Consider the following 20,074-nt stretch of genomic DNA (forward strand, 5'->3'; position numbering starts at 1 on the left):
GAGAATCCGGTCTTCTGTATCACGAGTACGAACAGTATCAAACGTTCGACCCTCCGCGCAACTCCCGCGCGCCGCAAACAAGTTAACTTAAAGAGATTTCCTCTGAGCGAGATATCTCACCATCAAGCATAAGAGGTCGAGCTTTTCTCGAGCTTCCAAACGTACTAATACTCTTCTGCATCTACTGTACCCCAAGCCAACCCCAAGCAATTATCGCCGAACTTTAACTATGGGTACGCTGCTTGGACTCGGGGTTTTCCCGGTGCGACATGTTGTCGAATGAACGTGTCATTTTTGTGTCATGGGCAGCATTGGTTCTTATAGTTTGCGGAAAGCAGATCGATTCCTGAGGCCTGAGGATTAGGACGTCGAAATTCACCCACCTGACCAACAAAGCTCCAGAGTCGTCGCTACTTTTACTTACAGTGACGCAGGTTATTGTATCGTGTTTGCCTTTTTCCCTCTGGGGGAATCGAGCTCGTCCAATTCACTTAAATATCCTTCTCTTCCTCTTACCACCACCATCATTATGGCCTCCTCGACGTCGACGGCAGAAAAGCGTGACGTACACAACCCTTTACTCTTTGAATGTGCTTGGGAAGTCGCCAACAAGGTCGGCGGTATCTACACCGTTATCAAGACCAAAGTTCCAGTGACCGTCTCTGAGTATGGGGACCGTTATTGTCTCATTGGCCCTCTCAGCTATAAAACAGCACCCATGGAAGTCGAACAGCAGGAACCTTCAGATCCTCATCTAGCTGGAACGCTCGAGAGTATGCGATCTCAGGGTATCAAAGCGCTATATGGGCGCTGGCTTATTGAGGGCGGCGCTCCTCGAGTAATACTGTTCGACACAGGTAGCGCGTACTCAAGGTTGGACGAATGGAAAAACGATCTCTGGAATTTGGCAGGGATCCCTAGTCCTCCAAATGATAACGAAACGAACGAGACGATTGTGTTTGGTTACCTGGTGGCTTGGTTCCTAGGCGAAGTACGTACGGCCGGGCCAAATTTTTCTTCTCGTTACGCGCCATTTTGCTTATCAGTATTGCTTGCGTGCTTATATCTAGTATGTTTCCCGCCAACTCACAACTGCTGTCGTCGCACACTTTCACGAATGGCAAGCGGGTCTCGCTATTCCACTTTGCAGAAAAAGGCACATTGATATCACGACTGTTTTTACCACCCACGCCACACTCTTGGGCCGGTACTTGTGTGCTGGTTCAGTGGATTTCTACAACAACTTGCAGTACTTTGATGTGGATCACGAAGCTGGAAAACGCGGCATCTATCACAGGTACTGCATAGAACGCAGTGCGGCTCACTGCGCCGACGTTTTTACGACAGTCTCTCATATCACTGCGTACGAATCAGAACATTTGCTCAAGCGCAAACCGGATGGAGTACTACCCAATGGCCTCAATGTTGTGAAGTTCCAGGCTATGCACGAGTTCCAAAACCTTCACTCAACAAGCAAGGCCAAGATCAACGAATTCGTGCGAGGCCACTTTTATGGGCATTATGATTTCAATTTGGAGAACACGCTTTACGTTGGTTGATTTGTACTTCTCTTGAGGGAAGTATGCTCATACACTTTACTAGATGTTCACTGCCGGTCGATACGAGTACAGAAACAAAGGTGTCGACATGTTTATTGAATCCTTGGCTCGTAAGTAGAACATTCTTATCTTGGCAACCGCTCCTGAATTCATTTCCGTACAGGTCTGAATTACCGGCTGCAGAAGGCAGGGTCTACGATCACGATCATCGCATTTATTATCATGCCCGCAGCTACCAATTCTTACACCATCGAAGCTCTGAAGGGCCAGGCTGTCACCAAACAGCTTCGCGATACGGTCACTGAAATCCAAAACCGAATTGGTGCGCGATTATTTGACCATGCAGCACGATTCCATGGGTAAGTCGAACTATATCTCTAATTGTCGCTACTTTCCTTACAGTGTCATTCACCTTCCAGGGATCTGAAAGCCATCCCGACGCCAGATGACCTCCTATCCGCTGAAGATCAAGTTTTATTGAAGCGTCGTATCTTCGCCTTGAAACGAAACTCGTTACCCCCAGTCGTGACACACAACATGGTTGACGACGCCAACGACCCTATCCTCAACCAGATTCGCCGGGTGAAATTGTTTAATAACAGTCATGATCGCGTCAAAGTTGTCTTCCATCCTGACTTCCTCAACTCCAACAACCCTATTCTTGGAATGGATTACGAGGAGTTTGTTCGTGGTTGTCATCTGGGCGTTTTCCCGAGTTATTATGAGCCATGGGGCTATACGCCGGCGGAGTGTACGGTGGTATGTTTTTTTTTGTTCTAACATAGCTTCAGAAACTTGTAACTAAATTACTGTCAGATGGGTATTCCAAGCATAACAACAAACTTATCTGGCTTCGGTTGTTTCATGCAGGATCTCATCGAGAGACCTCAAGATGAAGGCTGCTACATCGTCGACAGACGCACGCAATCTGTCGAGGATTCTGTCAACCAGCTCACGGAACATATGTTCTCGTTCTGCAGCAAGACGAGACGTCAACGGATTAACCAACGTAACCGTGTTGAACGGCTTAGTCCACTTTTGGATTGGAAGAATTTGGGAATCGAGTATAGTAAGAGTAGGCAATTGGCTTTGAGGAGGGCCTATCCTGATCAGTTCTATGGACCTGATGGTGAACCTTACGAGGTAAATGGGTTTGAGGGTGAAGACCCAGACTTCTTTGGTGGAGGCGTAAGCAGGATGCCGCCTTTGAGTATGCCTGCTAGTCCGAAGTTGAGGGGTGTGGCCACACCCGGAGACCTCGGAACGTTGACCGAAGAGGTGAGTCGATCGAGCTAATGTGTGGTTTTTTGAGCAGTAGTTACTGACAAATTTGGCTATTTGTTGCAGATGCAAGCCCTCTCGACCAGTGACTACAGAGGTTCTGGATGGCCTACGTCTCTGGAAGATGAAGAAGACTCTTATCCCTTGTGCGTTCCAGCCCCTTTCCATTCTGTTCCTGTGCGAGCTCTCTGACGGTGTGACTCTTTTCCCCAGCCCATTGGTGATGAAGGTACGCTCGAGAGCCGGATCTGTTATGAGTGGTGCCAGTACACCTGGAGGTGGTGCCCATAGAAGCTTGAGCGAGCGCGATCTTCAGCAGGCGGACGAAGCTCTCAGTCAGGTCAATGGAGTGGTTGCTTCCGACAGTAAGGAGACTGTAACCGCGTGAAGTCAAAAACCTGCTGGAATGGGGAGATAAGGATCGAAAATGGATGATTTTAATCTTATGGATGTGTTATGCGCTTTCTTGCAATTATGTGTCCGCTTCTTCTTCATTTGTCACATGTAGGAGCACAATTACCTAGTTATATAGATAGGTGGATGTGGAAATTTTCGTTAATTGAGGTTGGAACTAGCATTCCCCGCAAGTCTGCCTAAATTTGTACCAGATCGGACCGAGAAAGAGCGTTAAAATCAGAAAACTCAGCTAATCAATGGAACCGCGACGAAGTTCGAAGTTGGTAACCAACCATAGAAGCAGACACAGTACGGAAGCCTCTGAGGAGACGACTAACCAAGGAGGAACCAAAAACTACTGCCCAGCTTTCTTTCCCAGAAGAGCATCCTTCGCAGATTTCCCTCCCTTGGACTTGATCACCTTTTCCTTCTTCTTCTCGCCCACTCCTCCCGCTGCCTTCTTTTGTTTGATTTCCTTCTTGCTGAGCGTAGGAAGAGCCGCCTTTTCTACCGATGTTTCCACCATCTTAACCTCCTCACCGGAAGACGCCCCTGATTTCTTCACCTTCTTCTGCTTTTTCTTTTCTCCCTTCTCTTCAACAGCCGAATCCTTCGCCTCGGCTACAGGTTCGACATCTGCCTTCTCAGTGTTGGAACTCGACTTTCTCTTTTCCTTCTTACTCTGTTTCGTCGAAGCCGAAGTCGATACAAGCTCATCGGCAGCTGGAGCCGTAACAATCACCGGCTCCGCAGGTGCAGGCGGAGGTGCATCCCCAGCAGAAAGAGATTTTCGGTCCTTCTTCTTCTTTTTCTCAGTCTTAAATGCAACGACAGGTGTAGGGGCCGGAGTAGTGGGAGGTGCACTAGGTGAAGGGTCTGCGACCGGCTTTGTTTCACTACCAGCAGCTCTTTTTCTGGCTTTCTTTGTCTGAGCGGGCGTCATAATTTCTGCAGCGGAAGAATGGGGTTTGGAAGGCGTGGGTGTGGGAGTGGCTGGGGAAACATCAACCGAAGCGCTGACATCACCACTGTCTGATCTTCTGTTCTTCTTCTTCGACTTTTTTTCGCCTGTCGAGACCAGTGTACTGGTGACAACTTCAGGTTCAGCTGGTTTCCGTTTTCCAGATTGGACTGATGCATCCTCCGTAGGAAAAGACTGGGACTTTGCCTTCTTCTTCGGTTTTGCGGTCTCCTGAGTATCATCGTCATCGTCTTCAACGCCCCTTTTCTTCGTCCCTTTTGCAGCTGCCTTCTTCGTCGACTTTTCTGGAAGGACCGGTTCTGCTTCATTTTCATTTTCATTTTCCTCTTCCTCTTCCTCTTCCGCGCTCCCTTCCTCGCCGTCTTCCATTTCAACGTCTTCGTCATCTTCCTCCGGAGCGGTTAACCCAGCCCACCTCCCACCTTCACTACCATCCAAAGCACAGCTCCATATCGGTAAATGTGCACTATTGTTCGTCTTGATTCCAAGGCTTTGAATATTCTCCCATCCTCCAGCTCCACCTTTTATATGACTGGCAACTGCAGGGATTGCCGATTTGAGGTTGGCGAGAATTTGTGAAGGTTTTTGTGAAAGGGTTCCAATTTTTATCGAGCTAGGTGATATCAGTTTCTGGAAAAAGAATGAAAAGTCGGTGCATAGCGTACATAGCTGTTCCTTTGTTCTGGTTCATGTGAGTGGAAGAGATGGCTCGTTCCAGTTCGGCTTTTAGGTCTTTACGCGTCATGCAAACAGGTATCGGCTGTCTGAACGAAAACTTCTATTTAGAGGGTGAAAAATGAACGGATGCAACAACACGAACTTTTTTGCTTCAAACCACTTTACGCCGAGTAGTTTTGGTAGTAAAGGAAGAATAGACTGGTCGGCGAGGAATAAACCGTTTTCTTTGAGTAACGCTCGCCTGGCTTCGAATGGTTTGAATTTTCCCTTGAGCTTTCCTAGACCAACAACTCGTGAGATAAAGTTGATATCGTGACTCTCCAAGAGATCTTTGTATTTTCTTTGGGGATCCTTCGTAAGTAGACAAACACCGTTCGTTCGAGGATCTACTAGAGGGTGTACAATCGGTCTTGAAAAAGTCAGACCGAAATTCAAAATCTCAGTAAAGAGCTGCACACCATACATTCTAACCGGTTTGAAAGTCATCCCAGACGGAGATTGCTTCAATGCTACGCATAACCAAATGGTTGGTTCCTTGCCAGGTAAAAGTTGCTTTTCTGCATCTTTTGAGGCTTTTTTGGAGGCCCAGTCGTGTAGTGCGTCGACTGCTTTTTGGGATTGGGACTCTGAGACGTGGGAGTCGATAAGCAGGTCTTTGATTTTGGCCTTAGACATGTTGTCCTCGTGGGTGAAGGCAGAAAATTTTGTTGTAGGCGCTCACAAAGGAATTACGCGCTTTTTTCCTTTTCAAGAAATATTCTTTGTTCTTGGGCAGCCAGAATCTGAAGACGGACAACCGCAGTACGTTTGAATGATACGTAACTAAGTCCTATATGTGTATGCCCGGAAGATGAGATACCAACGGGTGTGCGCATCAGGGAATCGTGTATTCGATGTACAGTACACCCTCTACCTCCATTGACGGACCAGAGTTCCGAGGTCCAGGCGCTGAATAGATCGGGAAGGAGCCCGATTACGTAAAAATATGGTCTTGAACATCGACTCTGACGGCGTGCTCGCCGCTGAGCTCGAGGTCCCTACCATTGCCTATGCTGTTTACACGTCGACAAGCACAGCGGTAGTTCACAATCTTCGTTCAAGGCTTCTACAGATCAACGCTGAGAATGGGCTGCATTCATCGTTCATCCACACGGTGCAGGTCACTACTACGACTGCGTCCCTCTACGCCTTTCGGATTCTCCAGGCTGCTGGAGATGTTGAGAATGTATTGAAGATGCTGAGAGATGTACCTATTGATGGAGTTCAGTGTGAGTATATCTCTAAAAGTTATGTTGCCTGACAATTATTTTACCACCATCTCTTTACTTTTCAGTGAAAGAAGGGCCTGCGATACTAAAGCCCAGATATCTCTATCCATGCTCGGAAGAGTGTTCATATTTACCAGAACCCTGTTCAAACTGTCTCAATCCAGCATCAACCTCTTCTGCACCTCCACCGCTTCCATCTTCTTCTGCTTCCCGACTTCCGAGAAGGCCTTTTCGAGATGTATGGGCAAAATTCTTAGATGCAGTTCGAGAACGAATCATTGGCGACATAGTGAAATGCTCCACAAGTACAGGACGCACAATCAATAGGCTCAAAAATGGCTTTCTTCTCGGTCAAGTACCTAGCAAACTATCTGGGACGATGACCGAATGGGCTGCAGGATGGGAAAGCCGGGTGAAGGGGAGGTCACTCGTCTATACACATATCCACATTCACCTCTCCGGAGAGAGAATTCTTATCCATCCCACACTCGCTTCGACACCGTTCATACCTCTGACGAGCCTCATTTCTCGAAATCACGAGCCTGGTGAATCGTTACAGCAAGGGGTACCGATTACGCTACTGCCGTACGCAACGCCCGCACATTTTCTCTCCACATATACAGGCCCTACATCTGCACTTACGAAGCAGTTCCGAGAGGTTTTCCAAGGATGCGGGATCTCTCTCGACGGGAAATCTACGTCTTATATCATTGCATGGGTACCGGTCGAGAACAAAAACGGAGAAGAGAAGGGACTGACAGTCATATACCCCGCAGAGCTGTGTATGGGATTCGCACCTACACCGGGGACAATACCTATGCATTCTCTCGCTTTTCGCTCCTCTGCAGTTGCAACCTCACCTTCCTCTGCCGTACCTCCATCCACTACTACAGCTTCTAACTCCTTTGCACATCTTTTCTCAACAGCAGGACCTTGGACACCTTTCGGCCGCGCAGTATTGCCCACAATACCGACCTTACCTGTTCCCTTGCAACCTTCACCAACCGTGGTTCATGTGCTACCTCCCGGGTCAAATTTATCGGTTTATAATTCAATGGGCACCCCAAGTCCAAGTGCTCAACAACTTGGAAGGGAGACCTTAACAACTGGAGCGAGCTACATGCCCACACCTCCCACGACAAGCACACATGGGGCTGGTTTACTGCCAGCATCGGCCACTGCTACACATAATCATAATCGCCATCACTCTCTATCTCCTTCAGTCACGATTCCATTCTCTCCATACCCCCCCTCTCTCCACCCGGCCGTTCACGCCCTCTCATCTTCTGTGGCTCCGTTATACGCGTCTCCTTTCTCGGTAATTCCCTCAGACAAGCAAGCCGTCGCCTTATCACGAGCTGTCTACCGCTCATTTCTTGACCGGCAACACAAGCAAAGAGATGCTTTGAACGTTCCAACAGTCCCGACATCCCTCCCCAAACAACCTGACATTGAGCGGCTGCTGATGTCGGCTCAAGGAATCGGTGGGTATATCGATGCTATTGCGAAAGTGAGGGAGAAGGAACGAGAAAGACTGAGGCTGGGTGGGGCTAAGGGATCGAATCCTGAGGCGGGGGGCTCTACTCAAAATCATACGCAGTCTTCTCAGTTTGGTTTAGTCAAGACTCAAGCTCCCATCCTCAATCAACAACCAGTGCCATACCCATCGATAACGACGACGAGCTCACCTGTGCACCTGAACTCGAACTCACAGTCTTTTCCGCCGCCTCAGCAACAGCTTTCCCAACAACAGACATTTTATCCGTCGCCGCCTGAACCACCAGGCAGCCATACGTATGTCCCGTCTGGTGTTTCTCCTGCCCAATCCATAACCGTGAAGAAGGAAGAAGATTCCGAAATGATAATTACTAGTGGTAATGAGGATGGACCTTCGCATACAAATGGCGTTCAGTTGAAGGATGAGGAGAGGATGATTGACGATGAGGATCTGTTTGGCGCATCTCCCCCAGTAGTAACAGAGGATGTACCAGTTGAGCCGACTACCGATCCACCGGATCCAGTACCACCACCGCCGGTCGTTCCTAAGAAAGAAAAATCGGAACCGGAAAGTGGTAGCCACGAATGGGGCGTTGGTTTGGGCGATGACAGGATGGATATGGATGGCTCCTTAGGATGGGGTAATATGGGTTCCATGGGGATGGACTTTGATTTGGATATGGGTATGGGGGGAGGAATGGATATCAAGATGGATATGGATATATTTGATTTTGGTACGTCTTCAGTTGCAGGCCCTGTGAGGGCCGGAATGCGTGGACCACCACCACCACCTCCTCCTCCTCCTCAGACGTCGGCACCACAAGGGACATCTTCCATGATTACTACTAGGCGATCTTCTACACAATCTGTGACCAAGCGGATCAGTTTTGAAGATGATATAACAGACGATGATTACAATTGGTTCGATACTCATGATTCAGGAAGTGGGTCTGGTGCCAATTTCATGGGTGGTATCACCGGTGGAGCAACTTCCGTGTCTACCACTGGGACATTAGATGCAGGAGCCACCCTTTTCAGCTCGATTCATCCATCGTCAGCCGCATTTACTATGGCGCATCCTAGTGCAGATTCCTACGGCTCACCTTCAACCAGCGCCATGCATCCTCCACCTGTTCCTCTTCATGCGTTTGGTTTCACACCCAGTCCAGGGACGCCGTCTAACGCTTGGCCGTCATCCCACACACATGTAGCGGGAACTCCGAGTACACCAGGGATTCCCCCAGACATGTTTCCCCTTTCTCCTCCGGAGGAGGGTGGTACTGGGACCGGTATCGGACCGATGGTCGGAACCCCGATGAGTGGAGGTGTAGGGACACCGCGAACGCCTACTACAACTGTGAACGTAGGTGGAGGGGCTACGGCTACAAGGTGGGAAGCTGGCTGGGGGGTTCAACTAGAATCACCTTTTAATTCGCCTACGAGGAAGCCGGTGTCCATCCGTGGGGGTGTTGATGGTGAAGTAATGGATGAAGTTGATCGGAGGTCAAGTCTGTTTGATGCTATACCGTTTGCTGCTAGTCATCGTGTGGCCGATGGAAAGTATATGTATGGCAAGTTCATGATGCATACACCTCCATTGGATAGTGATCTGAATGATGGATCTGGGTATCTTGTGAGTACGGTTCGGAATGAGAAGGAAGGGGATGGGGAAAAGGTGGAGGGTAGAACAGGTTTATCTCCCGCGTTGAAAGGCCTGAGGATGAAGTACGACACTAAGACTGATCCTTGGATTGCTGTGGTTACGCAGTTGAAAGTGAGAGGAGTAAAAAGAAAGCTTCCGAGCACTCCTGGGTTACGGAACATATCTCCTCGATGGGTTAGAGAATGGGAAGATGGGTGGAAGGAGTTACTTCCGATAAGTCCTGCTCCTACCTCCCCAGACTCGGGCGAAGATAGGTCTGATGATGACGACCTGGATTCTGATGATGAGGGGTTCGACAACCGCACGGGTTCATCGAGTCCTGTTTCCGAATTTTCTCGCCCTTCGACTCCGGTACCACATTACGTGCCTAAAGGTCCCTCGCTAGTATCCACGCAGTTTCATCACGCCCTTCTCCTCCCGCTCAGTTCAGCTCTCCGTAATGGTCGCGGCTCACATGAGGAAACTCAAATCAGTATAGTGGCTGGAGGACTTGCGGCTGCGGCTGCGTCGGTTCCTACCCCTGTATCTCCCGCTGCGATGATGGGTGCTGCATCAGAAAAGTCAAAGAGCCTTGAAGCAGCGGCAGAAATGGTTGCCAAAGAAGTTGTGGAAAACGGTTTATGGGGTCTGGCTTGGCGAGAAACATTGTCGTTTGGTAAGGCCGCGGGGGGGAGGAAGCACTTCGCCTATCCTAGCATGACGATTGATTCAATTGGAAGTGCAGGGAAGGCGTTTGACATGGGTCAACAACATGTTTCTGTGGCGGACGTTAATGTGGTGAAGGAGCTGCTGAGTGGCGTGAAAGGTTTGCAGGGACCGTTATTGCTCACCAACCTTTTTGAAAGTGGTTCGTTTATTGATTATGCTGCACGAATGGAAAAAAACCTCAACACCCCACCGGTTCTAGAGCCAACAAATATGCCTTTGACACCTTCACAGTCGCCGACGCTTGCTCCTCTTGAACCACCTTTGGTTTCGGTTGGTAAAGGCAATACTGTGATTGACATTTTGCCCAGTGGACTACCTTTTTGGGAGAAACTGGGATTAGGACCGAAACATGGAGAAAAGAACGTAACAGCCTTCGTATTATTTGAGGATCACGGTGAATGGCGTCGGCATCAGGCCGAGGTCTGGCTCTCGAATCTTGCTACATTGTATCGGGTACGTTGGATCCGTCTCACCCTTGTCTATCAAATGCTTACCTATGATATCGATAGTCTAAGAACTTGGGTCAATTGGTTCCCGGTACGAGTAGTGTCTGCTCCAAAGACGGTCTGGTACCTTTGCGATTTGATTCAGCTTTTCGGAAAACTCTAGGTAAGTCCCAGGTTTATCCTTTCTCGTTGGGATGACCATTATCAACCATCTATTTCTTCAAGCTTCTTTCGTCGCCAGCCTCTCCACCCCTCGATCTAGTTTTGTGTTTTTCATTATCATCCCGACCGCTGCCATGTCACTATCTTCCCCAGTACTACGGCAAGTATCCTATGCTGTAAAGAAGGCAGCGAAAACATACTCGGAGGCACAGATTCTGTTCCAGTTCATTCCAGAAGAACTTCTCCTGGGTAACATGGATGTTTCTTCTCCAGATGACATGGGTACACATCGATTGTGCTGTTCTGTTTACGATCGTGTCCTTCAGCCCGTGGAACGTGCCATGTCCAGACGATTTTTTGACCACGGCTTGAGGGTTCAGAACTATTTCGAGGAGCCAGCAGTTACCCTCAGTCGTTCTGCCGGCGATAATAAAGTCACGTTCATGAACAAGGCCCATACCTCTCTCGGCGTCCTGGACCGACACACCCTTCTTCATGTCGCCTATCAAGTAAGTCATTGCAAGAAATGGTTGGTGGCCGCTTGCGTTGACCAGAGAGGAGAGGCTCATGACCTTGGAGTGTGGTCATTACAAACACCTGATGCGGAGAATGAAGATGTCTTCTCTGAAGAGATGTATATTGTCAACAAGGTTTGGGATTTTGCCATGCAGTTCGCGGGGAGAGCGGACGTGGAGTGGAGAATTGTGTTTGCCAAATTGGGATCGTTAAACCCAGTGGAATTGGATGGTGAGTGTGGATCTCCTGAAAAACTACCTAATCGTCTGAGTAGCCTTCACAGCTTGGACATCACACCTGGCTACCTCTCTTCACTCCATACCACGGCGTACCCCTATTCATGCTTCTGTAGTCTCTATTGACAGCTCAAGCCCTTGGATAATCTTACCCACGTCTTCTAAGCCAACGAGTTTCCCCCCAGTTCTCAAGACCTCAATGAAACCTCCACCGTTGAACCGTTTCTCCTCTATGCCGTCCAAACCCTCTTCCAAGAATGGAAATATCTATGTCGACGGCACTATGACCACCTATGCTCTCTACCATCGGTTTCCTCTCTCATCTTCTGTTACTCCGACCCTTGATAGCATTGGGATAACATGCGGTGTGGTTGTCGACGATTCTTTATCCTCTATGCGAGGTGAGGAACCTCCTCATACAGAATCCTTGCTACCTCTTTGCAGTGCTACCCTTGCTCGTATATCGTCCCGCCCGTCAATATCCCCCACTGTCCCTTGGTGCTCAGCAACCTCATCCCGGATGTTTGACATACATTTAATGTATGTGGCCAAATCGCGAGGATGCACATATTCCATTTCCCACCATTCAAGAATTTCCTCAGCAGCTCCCACACCATCGGGATCGGATTCGACGCAAATCGAAACCAACACGCCTATGATGGTGAACCAGAATCTCCTACGAGATATCGTGAATTCCTATCATTGCCTTTCTTTCCTCTCCTCGTCAAGGATGCAGTTGAGCGATGTAAGTGACGTGTTACCATTCCATCTTGGTGCGGTGGATGCGATGTCGAATGCGTTGAATGTTGGTAAAGGTTCTGTCGATGGATATGATTAGGTTCATCTTCAGATCTATTTCTCGTGCTCTTTATTGGAGCTTGATATCATCGTGTTTTCTCTCTTCTCCTTGTGGCATTTGTCCTCTTGACCCGCTTGCATTCATGTGTTACGCATCCATTGTCTCCGACACTCGATCATCTCCTAGAAGTTTCCGTTACATGCACGTTTTTTTGCTTACTTTATTCATACATTCATGTACCATTGTACATCCTTGTTGTACAACCACCCTGCATTTTCGTCTTAATACACATTCGCCTCGAAGTTAAGATCAACGGTCAAACAAAGTAGAAGACCATTCCCTCGATGATATTGAGTATGGAGATCAAATAGTTCGAAATCACAAATCAGCTTTTTGAGTCTTAGTGGCGCCCGCTGTTATAGTACTGGGGAGGTACTTGAAAGTTGAGAATGTGCACCTACGTATTCATGTGCCAGCGTAGTATACGTACGTACATAGTATAGGGAGTCATTATTGTACGTTGGATCATTCAGTATCCTCCGTGGTCCAAGAGGGATTTAAATTCCTAATAATAATTTGCTCGTAGTCGGCTTTCGCTGGTTTGCAGTCCGTCGTGGCAGTACTTACCATTTTGCACCTGACTTTGAATAAGGCGGCGATCCGGGATGTACCAAAAAGAGGTATTATTTTGGCCGATCCTCCGATCCTAGTGTACCGAAAACGACCCAAATTGAGCACCACCCCCGATCCCGGGTGCGCGTAAATTGCCTCGTTGGTAGCCAAGTCCGATCCGTACAGTATGCATGTATGTACACAAATTTGGCTCACCTGGGTTGTCCTGCTGAGGGTAGGTACTCTGTAGGTTTGGTCGTATATATACCCCAAGAATTAATATAATATTCAGGTAGCGTAGGCGTGAGGCTATATCAGTTATGCGCATAAAATGGACCAAATTTTCCCTACCCGATCCATATATATTATATACCGAAAACCCACCCAAATTAACCGAAAAGTATGTACTAAAAACAGCCAAAATTGGGGGTAAACGGATCGGACAATAGACTCAGTCAACCGCCAAGTTAGCGCCCGGTGGGAAACTGCCACGTACCGTGAAGTGTCACTTTCGCAGGAAATACATAACAATAACTCGACCCACCACCACCATCATCGACCACCTCGTCGCAGTAAGGCAGCCAATATGGCAAACTACAACTACGATGAAGGCGGAAATATGTCCGCCTACTTTGTCATAACATGTCTCATCTTCATTCTTATCCCTCTCACCATTTCGTCAATACCGCCTAAAAGTGAGTTTTTACTACCTGGAAGTTGGGGACACCGGTTTTATTCTTCTAGAACCCCCAACCCTGAGCGGATGTCCGTGCCAACCTTGTGTGGAACAGCGTCAGCGGATAGCGAACCATGAAAAGGGCTCGATCTTAAACCCCAAGCTCAGCAGGAAGTACGCGGTCAATTTCTATACACATGTAACAATCACTAATTTCACTCTCACAGAGTAACCTTTGTACTTTTTGGATGGAGTCTTGTAGCATACATGAGCTACAGAGTCATCGGCTCGAAACTGGACAACACAGTATACGATCCTTTTGAAATTTTGGGCATTAAAATGGGAACACCGGAAAAGGAGATCAAATCCCATTATAAAAAGCTGTCACGGATGTAGTACGTGTCAAGAATCTTGGCTCTACTGTACCATAAAATCTTGCTAATCCTCTCATTAAAGTCACCCCGACAAAGTCCGTGCGACCGTGAACGAGACATTAGAAATTATTCAAGATCGATTCGTTAAAATTACTAAAGCGTACAAATCGTGAGTTGTGATCCTCGAAGTTACTCGCAATCTATTCATAACGCTTTCTCAGGTTGACGGATGAGACAATTCGCAAGAACTGGGAAGAATTTGGGCACCCTGACGGACGACAAGAGACCTCAATGGGTATTGCTATTCCTCGCTTCATCATTGAGGCTAAGAACAATATATGGATTCTCGGATTCTATGGATTAGCATTCGGCGGTGGTTTGCCAGCGGTAGTGGTACGTGGCATCTGCGTGTTTGACAACGTAATAGACTGAAGAGTCTTACAGGGGAAATGGTGGTTTGGGTCCCGTCAGAAGACGAAGGATGGTATCAACGCTCGTTCAGCAGCCACTTTCTTTAAGGACCTCAAGGAGGATTCGAGGATCTTTGAGGTTATTGGTGCACTTGGAAAATCCTTCGAATGGGAGCACCCTAAGAAGACGTCGAAGGCGGATGAAAAAACTGAGCTTGACCGGCTAGAGAAAGAAATCGCCTCGGCGGCTGGAAAATCTTGGGGATCGGTCAAATCCTTAGCTGGGATTGATGAAAGTGACGCTGACAGCCGAAGACGGTCTATGATACTCCTATACGCTCATTTACTCCGACTGGATATCCGTGTCCCCAGTTTACGAACGGGTGCGTCTTTTCACTTTCGGCCTGGAGAAATGTTCATCTAATACTGGATATCAATTAGAACAAACTGAGATAGTTCTACAGACACCCGCTCTTCTCAATGCCCTTATTGGAATCGCCGTTTCTCGCAACCACCTTGGTCCAACTGTCTGGGCTATGCGTCTCTATGCGTTCATTACTCAGGCTATTATTCCAGAAACCTTCTCTATCAAGCATCGTCTTGCTCAGCTTCCTGGAATTAAGACCTCTGAAGTTTTGGGCGACCGTGCAACCATTCGAGCAGATGACATCAAAGATGTTGCTACCAAATTGGAAGAGAAGAATGACGGAAGAGTTGTGGATGTAAAGAAGGCTGTCGAGAAGTGGCCTCGCCTCGAGATTCTCGATGCCGCATACAAGGGTGAGCTGCAACTACATCATTCTAATGTCAGATCTACAACTAACCATGACCTTTGAAGTCATTGGCGAACGCATTGTAACACCGTCATCTATCGTCTATCTCGTCGTCAAACTTCGTATATCACCACCTAACCTTGTGCGAGATAACAAACCTGATCTCACAGCTGAACAAGTCAAGAAGAACATCAAAGTGAACGAAGAGAGGGATAACAAATTCTTAATGGACAAGAAGGACGCGGAGGACATTGATGAGAAGAATGTTGTCGGTTACGCCCACGCACCCTATTGGCCTGCTGTCAGTCGTCACCCTCAAGTATTGAACTATTCATCAAACTGATCGCCCTTGTAGAACCGACGACCCGGTTGGTGGCTGGTCCTCGCTGATGACAAGACTGCTCGTATCGTGGTGCCACCGATGAAGATAACTAACGTTCCTTATGCAAACCCTAACGCCGAGAACGAACGAGATTACAGATCATATAAAATTCAGTTCCAAGCACCGAGCGGAACAGGTTCATTCACGTGGAAGATATACCTCATCAGTGATACGTTTGTTGGAGAGGAAGTTTCTAAAACAATCACGGTTAGTTGGCGTGATCCGAATGCTGTCTATTACGATTGATCAGTCTTCTTTTAGCTTCAAATAGAGGATGTGTCCGCCCTTGAAGCTGATGAACCTGCAGAAGACGATATTTCTGACCCTGAGGAGGATTCGCTTGCTGGCCAGATGGCGGCGATGAGAGGGGGCTCGGTGAAGAAGGATGAGAATGATGAGGAAAGTAGCACTGATGATGATGAGGATAGCGATGATGATAGTAGCAGTGATGATGATTAGCGTTTCGATCATTGCAATCAGGATTTTAGATTTGTTTTGTCCCATGGCGGGAGCTGTGATACCCAAACCACCAGATGAGATATGTGCTCACGATGGACGAGAAGAAGAGACACTCGAAGAGTAGGGTTGCCGAAGGCTGGCCACCCTTGAAAGGACAGTTTTGAGCAAGGCACCTGAACGCCCCAGACCGAGCGAGAAATGCGAACTGTACACCCACCGGGTAGCGGGTGGAGAGGACCTCACTCATTAGCAGTTTCCTAGTCGAAAGGAATGAATATTGAAAAGCAGACTACTTCATGTAATGTATCGAGTAACGGGTCTCTATCTAGTATCAATTACGAAGTTTAGCAGGGTTTGGTACTACAGGTGATATACGGAAAGTCAACTGAGCATGGAGTATGTATATGAGGAGTTGTCACCACCAAGATGAAAAACAATGCGAGGAGAGCGGATAGCACGGAACCGAAGATTAATCGCCTACAACCATTAACAGAGAGTCTGCTTGAGTACCTTGAGATGTGAGTAAGAAACCGACGGTGAGAGTCACAACGTAAGTGGGCATCCTCTCGATTGGCAGTGACAGACGAGGATTGTCTCCACAGATGGCCAAGAACGACAACGGGAGCCAGATTTTTTGTCAATAGCTGACCAACGAATAGGAGAAAACTGGCACGAATGGATGAAAGGGTCTAGTTGTTGCCCAGTTTTGGAGTCTGAAGGCGCGGTATCTAGGACCTGACGTTTGTTGCGAGGAGTAGAACTGGTGGGTGGAGACAAGATATGAGGGCCAGTTTTATTCGTGAAGGACCCCGAGGAGGAACGAGGAGAAGAACAATGGAGAAATGCCAGTAAGGAATGAATAACGAGGGGAATGCTTGAGAGTCTACTATCCAGAAATGTAATTGCGCGAGAGTACACAGTTGGTAGCCAGGCGATTAGCGGGCGATGGGAGAATGAAATTTTGAGAAAAGAACAGACAAGGCGACGTTGAGAGGCGAGCTGGGCACGTGAGGCGAACGTCCGAGCGCGTCAAGATCTGCGTTACCTTATAAGTATCAAAAATTGAACAAGTCCCGCGTCTCTTGGTTGAGCGGTGCTTCAAAGCTTCAAGCTTCAAGCTTCATCCACCTTTTGAACCCATTGACGGCACATTCCCCGCACTTGCAAGTGAGTAGTTTACTACAATTGCGTAGGATACAAAGAGTTGAGTTACTGTTCTAGCAAGCTATCGAAGCCGAAAATTCTGAGCGGGGAGCCTACTATTGACCGGGGTGGTCAATATTTCGAAACACTTGCTCGAGGGTGGTACATAACATGGCCGAGAACCAATCTCAACCTAGAATCGTGGTTATTGGTGCAGGGTACGCCATTTTTAATCTATTTCACATACTCAGCGGAAGATGTCGCTCTTTTAGGGTGGGAGGTCTGTCATTTGCGGTCAATTTGCGAAGAAAACTTCCTGAATTCGACAATTTTGTCATCTACGAGAAAGCAAACGACGTCGGAGGAACTTGGAGGGTAGCGATTCTATCATGTTCATGACCTTGATGGCAGTCTCACTACTCCCTTAACAGTCCAACACGTATCCCGGTTGTTCTTCAGATATTCCTTCGCACTTCTTTTCACTTTCGACGGATTTGAACCCAGACTGGGATTATACCCACGCTAAACAACCCCAATTTCATGGATACTGGAAGAGTGTCGCCCGAAAATATGACCTGTACCCGAATTTAAAGTTCAACACGTTGGTGACTTCAGCGGTATGGAACCCAAGTAAATCAAAGTATCTTATCACAACGAGACTAGTCAAAGACGACATTTCGAAAATGCACGTTCGAGGGCAGGGTGTCTTGGTACAGGAGGAGGAGGACACTCCAGGAGAGCAGCAAGACGAGGCGGATATATTGATCTCCGCTCTAGGAATTTTGGAAGTCATTAGGTGTCCAGATATTCCAGGCCTGGACACTTTCAAAGGAAACATCTTTCATTCTGGTGCATGGGATCACACTGTTGAACTGAAAGGGAAAAGAGTCGGGGTCATTGGTAACGGAGCATCTGCGTCCGTCTTTCGTTCTCATCTTCCTTTGGTTTTCGGTAGCTAATTGTCTTTCTAGGACCCAGTTTATTCCTATAATAAGCAAGGACCCTTCGGTGAAGGTGACGGTCATCTGTCGGACGCCCAATTGGTTCGTTCCACCGGTAAGATATCCGTGTTTATTAGTTTGATACACGGAATTCACTCATACATACGGCAGATCCGTGCAAAATATAGCACATTAAGGAAATGGATGTTCAGAAACGTTCCACTATTCATGCGACTCCACCGACTGTACTATTTTCTTATCGTGAGATCTGCGTTGACGCGTAAACTGCACGCCACCACCCCTAACACTCCTTCCAGACTGATATGTTTTACATGTCCGTGTTCGCAAATGTCTGGATTCGTAAGTTGGCAAGACGGGTGGGAACCATTGTTTGTTTCTTATTGATGACGACCGTTGATAAAGGCTATCCAGGTTTGCAAGGCCTACATCTTGTCTACTGCGCCAAAGAAGTATCACGACAAACTTATTCCCTCTTACAGTAAGTAACGATTCATATCCACAGATTTTCACCCTTCGAATTTACTCATCCTGCTTCCCCCCAGCTCTCGGGTGTAAACGTGTCATCTTCGATACCAATTACCTCAACTGTTTACATCGGCCCAACGTCGATTTGAACTGGAATGAAATTGGATCGATAATTGAAGATGGGATTATCACGAAAACAGGTATCGGAACGACTTAATCTTCATTCAATCATTTCCCACTCATTGGCCCTTCAGGAGACAAGCTACCTTTTGAGGTTCTCATCTTTGCTACTGGGTTCATATCGGTGGGTTCATCCATCAGAAGGAGAGTATTGTTTCGGTCTCATCTGACCCTGTAATGTGTTCGTAGGACGATTATCCGCTTCACGTCAAAGGCACCCTGGAAACCGTGAAAGAGTTCTACGATAGGAATGGCGGGCCGACGGCATACATGGGCACTACTCTACCTGGCTTTCCTAATTTCTATATGTTGACAGGTAAAAACAGCACATATGTCCCGAAGAGCCAAGTACTGAAACGCTTTTTAGGTCCCAATACGGGCACAGGACACACATCAGTCATCTTCACGGAAGAATGCCAGGTCTGTACAAAAATGGTCGTGTTCGCTTATACTGAATACTAGTCATATTCATCAGATCGATTACATGCTCCAAATGATCAAACCTGTTCTCCGAGGAGATCTCAAAACCGTTGAAGTGACTGATAAAGCCACTGCCCGATGGAACGACAAAATCCAAGCACGACTACGTAGATCCGTCTTTGTCGATTGCGTTTCTTGGTACCGCAGAGATAGGGATGGAAAAGTGACGAGTATCTTTCCTGGTTTTGCTACCGTGTTCTGGTGGTGGTTCAGACGGGTAAACTGGAGAGATTATCGAGTTTCAGCGCGTGATCCGACACAGTGGGAGAGGAAGCAGAACCAGAAAGAACAGTGGAGGGGTTTCAAGAAGGTTGCTGTGTTTTTCGCTGTTCTTTCCATTTCAATAGCGATCTTGGCGAAGGGCGCGGGTAAATGGGACTTTGTTCTTGATGTTTGTACCAAGGTGCGTTCTTATGCGTGTCCGTAACTTGTACGAGGCGCTAATGCTATCAATGAGCAGCACCTTCCGTCTTCCTCTTGCCCGTTATATCGACGAGCTAAGGCACTTTGGGGATTCTGAAGATATTCCAGTTTAGATGCCCCTCAAAAATACTTATCATTTTTGTATATGCCAAGAATGGTACGAATTGTCTTATGGCATCACACGAGCTACGAAGGCGAACTATGGGCGTCGGAGGCCGTCTGTAGATGCGTTATCCTTTACAGTCTGGTTCAGCACGGTCATGGGGTGTGGAGACCATAGAGGTGCTTTTTTCCGAGTCAACTCCAGCTTTATTCTATTTCCGTATAGACTAGAAGAAAGCTATAAGTATTACCGTCACCACATCCTCAAAATCAATCACGGTTAAACGCGTTGGTTGGATTTTGCGGAATGTTTAACCTACCCACATCAATAACATCCGTAGTTCAATACAATCCATTGACAGATATCAAGTTTAGCCCCTCAAGGGCTCAGCGCCTGCCGTACATCTGCACCTGACGATGGATTTGGATTCTCGAAGATTCT

The 20,074-nt window shown here is 47.6% G+C and overlaps 5 protein-coding genes across 6 annotated transcripts; 4 read left to right on the forward strand and 1 right to left on the reverse strand.

Moving 5' to 3' along the window:
- Positions 1-406: 406 nt before the first annotated feature.
- GSY1 (glycogen synthase) lies at positions 407-3,228 on the forward strand (the record flags this gene model as incomplete). Its single annotated transcript, XM_043148349.1, has 8 exons — positions 407-991; positions 1,071-1,550; positions 1,603-1,669; positions 1,723-1,918; positions 1,979-2,318; positions 2,376-2,837; positions 2,907-2,986; positions 3,054-3,228. Exons 1-8 carry the CDS (start codon positions 530-532, stop codon positions 3,226-3,228), a joined length of 2,262 nt encoding a protein of 753 aa, XP_043012946.1. The 5' UTR covers positions 407-529.
- Positions 3,229-3,591: 363 nt separating this feature from the next.
- E1B28_003908 (uncharacterized protein) lies at positions 3,592-5,591 on the reverse strand (the record flags this gene model as incomplete). The annotated part of the gene is made up of 4 exons (XM_043148350.1): positions 5,360-5,591; positions 5,039-5,305; positions 4,884-4,982; positions 3,592-4,831 (listed from the first exon to the last, which is right to left on the reverse strand). Exons 1-4 carry the CDS (start codon positions 5,569-5,571, stop codon positions 3,592-3,594), a joined length of 1,818 nt encoding a protein of 605 aa, XP_043012947.1. The 5' UTR covers positions 5,572-5,591.
- Positions 5,592-5,881: 290 nt separating this feature from the next.
- E1B28_003909 (uncharacterized protein) lies at positions 5,882-12,534 on the forward strand (the record flags this gene model as incomplete). The annotated part of the gene is made up of 5 exons (XM_043148351.1): positions 5,882-6,164; positions 6,230-10,485; positions 10,542-10,641; positions 10,704-11,387; positions 11,440-12,534. The coding sequence occupies 5 exons, from the start codon at positions 5,882-5,884 to the stop codon at positions 12,228-12,230; spliced, it is 6,114 nt and encodes a 2,037-aa protein (XP_043012948.1). The 3' UTR covers positions 12,231-12,534.
- A 748-nt stretch (positions 12,535-13,282) lies between these two features.
- E1B28_003910 (uncharacterized protein) lies at positions 13,283-15,921 on the forward strand. Its single transcript, XM_043148352.1, has 10 exons — positions 13,283-13,498; positions 13,548-13,653; positions 13,707-13,874; positions 13,936-14,022; positions 14,075-14,246; positions 14,298-14,646; positions 14,705-15,043; positions 15,102-15,337; positions 15,392-15,625; positions 15,680-15,921. The coding sequence occupies exons 1-10, from the start codon at positions 13,390-13,392 to the stop codon at positions 15,875-15,877; spliced, it is 1,998 nt and encodes a 665-aa protein (XP_043012949.1). The 5' UTR covers positions 13,283-13,389; the 3' UTR covers positions 15,878-15,921.
- Positions 15,922-16,949: 1,028 nt separating this feature from the next.
- On the forward strand, positions 16,950-20,029 carry E1B28_003911 (uncharacterized protein). 2 transcript variants are annotated; one of them, XM_043148354.1, is made up of 14 exons: positions 16,950-17,044; positions 17,103-17,238; positions 17,293-17,395; positions 17,452-17,936; positions 17,992-18,076; positions 18,133-18,222; positions 18,279-18,338; positions 18,394-18,460; positions 18,525-18,647; positions 18,702-18,751; positions 18,817-18,943; positions 18,995-19,047; positions 19,103-19,510; positions 19,568-20,029. In XM_043148354.1, the coding sequence occupies exons 2-14, from the start codon at positions 17,192-17,194 to the stop codon at positions 19,625-19,627; spliced, it is 1,758 nt and encodes a 585-aa protein (XP_043012951.1). In that variant the 5' UTR covers positions 16,950-17,044; positions 17,103-17,191; the 3' UTR covers positions 19,628-20,029. The 2 variants fall into 2 exon arrangements, with proteins under 2 accessions (XP_043012951.1, XP_043012950.1); XM_043148353.1 differs by having other exon boundaries at positions 17,099-17,238; positions 17,293-17,936.
- Positions 20,030-20,074: the final 45 nt, after the last annotated feature.

This window comes from Marasmius oreades, chromosome 2, assembly GCF_018924745.1.
Source record: "Marasmius oreades isolate 03SP1 chromosome 2, whole genome shotgun sequence".
NCBI lineage: Eukaryota > Fungi > Basidiomycota > Agaricomycetes > Agaricales > Marasmiaceae > Marasmius > Marasmius oreades.